Source organism: Vicia villosa, linkage group LG4 (assembly GCF_029867415.1).
Source record: "Vicia villosa cultivar HV-30 ecotype Madison, WI linkage group LG4, Vvil1.0, whole genome shotgun sequence".
NCBI lineage: Eukaryota > Viridiplantae > Streptophyta > Magnoliopsida > Fabales > Fabaceae > Vicia > Vicia villosa.
In genome coordinates this window covers 118359352-118366037 of record NC_081183.1, presented here as the reverse complement: position 1 = coordinate 118366037, position 6686 = coordinate 118359352, and the positions used below count along the sequence as shown (strand labels likewise).

The following is a 6686-nucleotide window of genomic DNA, read 5'->3' as shown; positions in this document are numbered from 1 at the left end:
TGTCTTATAAATGTTGTTCTTCCTCTTGCCTGTAAATAGGGTTGAGCCATCCTTCTGACTTACAGCCTTGCAAGACTTTTCATTGAAGATTATATCATAACCATTGTCACTTAATTGACTTATGGACAATAAGTTATGCGTTAATCCTTCTACAAGCAGTACATTAGTTATGGAAGGAGAGTTACCAGATTTTATGGTTCCAGAGCCAATTATCTTGCCCTTCTGATCTCCTCCAAACTTGACTTCTCCACCAGATTTAAGCACCTGGTCTTGGAACATAGACCTTCTTCCTGTCATGTGTCGCGAGCACCCAGAGTCCAGGTACCATGACATGTTGTGCTTTGTCTTCTTTGCAGCCAAGGATATCTCTTCAGAATCTGATTCTGATGTAGATTCTGATCCATCATCCACTGTGACCATTAGTGCAAGATTTTCCTGCTCGCCTTCAGAGTCTGATTCTGATTTTGAATCATCCCATGTTGCCATAAGACCTTTCTTCTTATGAAACTTCTTCTTGGGATTCTCCTTCTGAAGTTTTGGACATTCATTCTTGAAGTGTCCAGGCTCATTGCACTCATAGTAGATAACCTTGTTCTTGTCAGATCTTCTGCCTCCAGAAGATTCTCCTCTTTCAGGCTTCTTTGAACTTCAGAAGCTTTTGAACTTCATTTGTTTGCTTTTCCAGAGTTGGTTTACCCTTCTAGAAATCATGGACAGTTCATCTTCTTCTTCTGATTCTGATTCTTCAGAATCTTCTTCTTCAGCCTGAAAAGCGTTAGTGCATTTTTTATGACTAGATTTTAATGCAATAGGCTTACCTTTCTTCTGAGGTTCATTTGCGTCAAGCTCAATTTCATGACTTCTCAGGGCGCTGATCAGCTCTTCCAAAGAGACTTCATTCAGATTCTTTGCTATCTTGAATGCAGTCACCATTGGGCCCCATCTTCTGGGCAGGCTTCTGATGATCTTCTTCACATGATCAGCCTTGGTGTAGCCTTTGTCCAAAACTCTTAATCCAGCAGTTAGAGTTTGAAATCTTGAAAACATCTTCTCAATGTTTTCATCATCCTCCATCTTGAAGGCTTCATACTTCTGGATTAGTGCAAGAGCTTTGGTCTCCTTGACTTGAGCATTTCCTTCATGAGTCATTTTCAAAGACTCATATATGTCATGGGCCGTTTCCCTGTTAGATATCTTCTCATACTCAGCATGAGAGATAGCATTCAGCAAAACAGTCCTACACTTGTGATGATTTTTGATTTCCTTCTTTTGCTCATCAGTCATCTCTTGTCTTGTGAGCTTTACACCACTGGCTTTAACTGGATGTTTGTAACCATCCAACAGAAGATCCCATAGATCAGCATCTAGACCAAGGAAGTAACTTTCAAGTTTATCTTTCCAGTATTCAAAGTTTTCACCATCAAACACTGGTGGTCTAGTATAGCCATTGTTACCATTTCCATTGTATTGCTCAACAGAGCCATATGTAGATGGATTTGTTGGATCTTCACCAGCCATCTTGACTTAAGCGTTCTTCTCTTCCTGAATCTTTTCTAAACACGGTTAAGTGCTTGCACCTTAGAACCGGCGCTCTGATGCCAACTTGTAGGATCAAGCGCTTACCACTGCGCTAAAAGCAATTGCTGTTAGTGAGGGCGCAACTTTATTTCCTTATAGTATGAGCCCTTAGGGGCTGCACCTAAAGCGAGGTTTGTAAGCTCTCTCTAGGCGCCATGGGTTGGGATGTTAAGCCCATTTGAATCCCTAAGGGTGACACTGGATTTATTTATCCAACAATATTAACTCAGTCTCTGTGGATACGATATTAGAAAATATTTACCCAAAATACTTTCAACAAATTGGCGCCATTGCCGGGGACTGTGTCAATATTGCACGCATTGCAATAGTTTTTATTTTGAGTTTACTTTCATTAATTTGGTTGTTTCACGTGTTTGTTAGTTTTTGTAGAATTAGTGTATGCGCAGCAAAGTTTCCAGCGATCAACTTCTTTTTGATCTCGAGAGTGAAAGAACCGCTAGGAGATTGAATAGCAAAACACGAAGGAGAGCAAACATAGCAAAGGCAAGAGACAACGCAACTGCGAATTCGTTACAATCGTTAGAAACAATTGACGAGTCATCTGACGGACTTTACTTTCATGAACTATTTGAAGAAGAGCAAGAAGCCATCATACAACACACTATTGTAAACATGGCCGCCACAACCCCATGAGCAAATAGTCCTCGTCTCAATCCACGGTTCGCAAGGACTGCCGCTAACGGGCGGACATCTGAATTAAAGACCGGTATTCTACAGCTCATCAGTGCAAGTCCTTTTTCCGGATTGGACCATGAAGACCCATACACTCATCTGACTAGATTCTATGAGTTAGCAGGAACTACAGGTGTAGCCTAAGCAGATATAGAAACTTTATTCAAAAGGTTGTTCCCACATTCTTTGCTATTAAAGGCTACATATTGGTATCTAGATCAACCTGAAACAGTTATGAGTGATTGGAATACTCTAGAAGAAAAATTCTTGGAACGATTTTACTCTCAAAACCGGTTCTTTGACGCTAAAACATCAATTGCTGTATTTTCTCAAGGTAGTAATGAATCATTCAATGAAGCTTGGGAAAGATATAAAGCTATACTGAGGAAATGCAAGGGACACAGATTTGCAGAAGTTGATCAAATTCATATGTTCCACAACGGTCTTACTCCTACAAATAAGACAGTCTTGGACGCCACAACCGGTGGCTCACTAATGTCCAAAACAACTGTAGAAGCAACTCAGATAATTGAGAGGATGGCTCTAAATGACCGACATGGCAATCATGATCGAATTGTCAGAGATAAGAAACCAAGATTGTTAGAACTGACTAATAGTGATGCTCTGCTGGCTCAGAATAAATTGCTAACTTCACAAGTGGAGCTTTTGACACAACAAATGTCCAAACTTCCACAACAAATCAAAGAGCTGAATGGAGTCTCAAATTCCTACCAAGTTGCTAAGTGTGAATTATGCAAAGGAGATCATCAAACCGGATTTTGCCCACCAGTCTTGGCCGAAGAAGTGAACTACATGAACAACAACCAAGGACAAAGGCAAAATTAGTACCCAAATCTTCCGCCGTATCAACAGAATTATCCTCCAAGGAATAACAATCAAGGTTATCAACAGAGACCTAACAATCAAGGGTACCAACAACAAACATTTTAGTCGTACACTCAACCGCCACCACAACAACAAGGAGGACCGTCTAAGTTGGAAGAAACTATGACGCAATTCATGCAAATGTCAATGACAAACCAGAAAAACCAAGATGCGGCAATCAAATATCTGGAAACTCAAGTGGGGCAACTTGCAAAACAAATTACAACTAATCAGTCGAATGTGACATTCTTTGTCAACACTCAAGAGAATCCGAAAGAACATTGCAAATCAGTGGTCACTAGAACTGGTCAGAAAGGGGGTGAGGAGGAAATTGAAGCCAATGGTACTGAGAAAGAAGAGGATAATCATGCTGCGGAAGATGAGGAAAATGAAATTGTTATTAGCGATATGAGCAAAGAAGAGGAAAAGAACAAGGTTGCGATAAATAGGCAAGGCGCGCCAGTGAGAAAACGACCAAGAATGTGATCCCCAGCCAACACCTCCCATATCCACATGCACCATCAAAGAAATATAATGCTAGGCAGTATGCAAGGGTTATGGAAATTTTCAAGCAATTACAAATCAACATTCCATTCTCCGAAGCCATAGCCCAAATACCAAAGTATGCAAATTTCATGAAGAATATCTTGACAAAGAAGAAGAGACCGGAAGACGAAGAGGTTGTTGTTCTTGACGCCCAGTGTAGCGCTATAGTATCCCATCTCCCTCAAAAAGCACGAGATCCTGGACGAGTTACACTACCTGTTACAATTGGTAATCAGCACATTGGGAATGGGTTGATAGATCTAGGGTCAAGCATCAATTTGATTCCTCTATCAATAGTGAAGCGATTGGTAAATATTGAGATGAAGTCAACCAAAATGACCTTACAACTCGCAGATAAGTCCACCACTCTTCCCTACGGCATTGCACAAGATATGCTTGTAAAGGTAGATAAATTCTTGTTTCCAGTAGACTTTGTTGTGATTGATATGGAAGAAGATAAAGAGTCACCAATTTTTCTAGGAAGGCCATTCATGAAAACAGCCCGAATGATGATCGATATTGATGATGGTATCATGAAACTAAGAGTCCAAGACGAGGAGGTATGTTTTAATCTCTTCGATGCCATGAAACAACCAAAGGATAAAAGCGATTGTTTCCGCCTAGATGTCACTGAAGAGGTAGCAATGGAAGTGGCAAGTGAGATCCATCTCTCTAATTCGTTAGAGAGATCCCTTGTTGATTCATTTAATGTGCTGACTCAAGAGGAGGAAAAAGAAATCGAAGGATTTTTGAAAGAACTAGAGAAGGGAGGAAACATGAATGATAATGATGGGAAAGTGGAAACATTAGAACCACCAAAAGAAGTGAAGGAAACAAAGATGGAACTAAAGCTACTCCCGCCCCATTTAAAATATATCTTTTTAGATAAGGAAGAAAAGAAACCAGTAGTAATTAGTTCAAAGCTTACAACATAAGAACAAGAAATACTACTTCTCATCCTACAAAAGAATAAAGCTGCAATCGGATGGGTCTTGGCCGATTTAAAAGGTATAAGTCCAGCATATTATATGCACAAAATCATGTTGGAAGAAGAATTCAAACCGGTAGCTCAACCACAAAGAAGATTAAATCCAACTATGAAGGAAGTAGTAAAAAAAGAAGTAGTTAAACTTTTGGAAGCAGGAATGATTTCCCCAATTTCAGATAGCGCATGGGTAAGTCCAGTACAAGTAGTGCCGAAGAAATGAGGAATGACAGTTATCAGCAATGAGAAGAATGAACTAATACCAACAAGAACTGTCACGGGGTGGAGAATGTGCATCGACTACCGAAGACTCAATAAAGCCACGAGAAAAGATCACTTCCCTTTGCCCTTCATGGATCAGATGCTTGAAAGATTATCCGGACAAAACTATTAATATTTCCTCGAGGGATACTCCGGATACAACCAGATTATGGTCAACCCTGAAGACCATGAGAAGACATCTTTTACATGTCCTTTTGGAATTTTCACATATAGAAGAATGCCATTTGGATTATGTAATGCCCCAGCCACCTTTCAACGGTGTATGCAAGCAATCTTCTCTAACCTCATTGAGAAAAGCATTGAAGTATTCATGCACGACTTTTCGGTGTTTGGAAAATCATTTGACATCTGTCTAGCTAATTTGGACGAGGCACTAGGAAGATGTATTGAGACCAACCTAATTCTAAATTGGGAGAAATGCCATTTCATGGTCACTCAAGGCATTGTACTAGGGCACAAGGTCTTTTCAAGAGGGCTTGAAGTGGACAAAGCCAACGTGGAGGTAATCTCAAAACTCCCATCTCCAGTAAACATAAAAGGGGTAAGAAGCTTTTTGGGTCATGCGGGATTCTATCGAAGGTTCGTAAAATATTTCTCGAAGATTGCCAACCCATTGAGTAACCTACTCAATAAATGTACGTGTTTTATTTTAGATGAATCATGTGTCCAAGCTTTTAATGAATTAAAAGAAGGGCTCGTTACCGCACCTGTGATCGTAGCACCTGATTGGAAAAAACATTTTGAACTTATGTGTGATGCTAGCGATTATGCCATAGGCGCGGTACTAGGCCAAAGAAAGGAAAAAGTATTTCATGTCATACACGATGCGAGAAAAGTTTTAAATGACGCTCAAGTCAATTATGCCACTACAGAAAAAGAGTTGCTAGCTATAGTGTATGCCCTTGAAAAATTCAGATCCTATCTCATTGGAACAAAAATGGTGATTTACACAGACCATGCGGCCATTAAATATCTGCTTACTAAACCAGATTCGAAACAAAGACTCATTCGATGGGTCCTTCTTTTGCAAGAATTTGACTTAGAAATCCGGGATAAAAGGTTCAGAAAATGTGGTAGGACATCATTTATCCCGTCTGGTCAATGTAAATGTCACCAACCAAGAAGCTGAAATAAATGATGAATTTCCGGATGAACAAATTTTTCAAATCCAAGTAAGACCGTGGTTCGTCGATCTTGCAAATCATAAAGCAACCGGTATGGTACCAGAGGACTTTGATTGGCATCAAAAGAAAAAGTTGTTATCCGATGCTAAATACTATGTGTGGGACGACCCATATTTGTTCAAGATAGGTAAGGATGGCATACTAAGAAGGTGCGTTACTGAAGAAGAAGCCCAACAGATCCTTTGGCATTGTCACAATTCCCCGAGTGGTGGGCATTTTAATGGGTGGAGAACACCAACCAAAGTTCTCCAATCAGGTTTTTTCTGGCCAACAATTTTCAAAGACGCCCACCACCATGCGATAAACTGCGACAAATGCCAAAGAGTTGGAGGAGCAAGTGAAAGAGATGAGATGCCACTTCAAACCATGATCGAAGTTGAAGTTTTTGATTGTTGGGGAATCGACTTCATGGGACCTTTTCTCCCCTCATTTACTAATGAATACATTTCAGTTGCTGTGGATTATGTTTCCAAGTGGGTCGAAGCCATCGCTACTCCAAAAGCGGATGCCAAAATGGTATTAAAATTTTAAAA

The 6686-nt window shown here is 40.1% G+C and overlaps 1 protein-coding gene across 1 annotated transcript; it reads left to right on the top strand.

Annotated features, from left to right (window-relative positions):
• The first annotated feature begins 3279 nt into the window (after nt 1–3279).
• Nucleotides 3280–4637, top strand: LOC131597735 (uncharacterized). Its single transcript, XM_058870411.1, has 2 exons — nt 3280–3605; nt 3698–4637. Exons 1-2 carry the CDS (start codon nt 3280–3282, stop codon nt 4635–4637), a joined length of 1266 nt encoding a protein of 421 aa, XP_058726394.1.
• The last annotated feature ends 2049 nt before the right edge of the window (nt 4638–6686 follow it).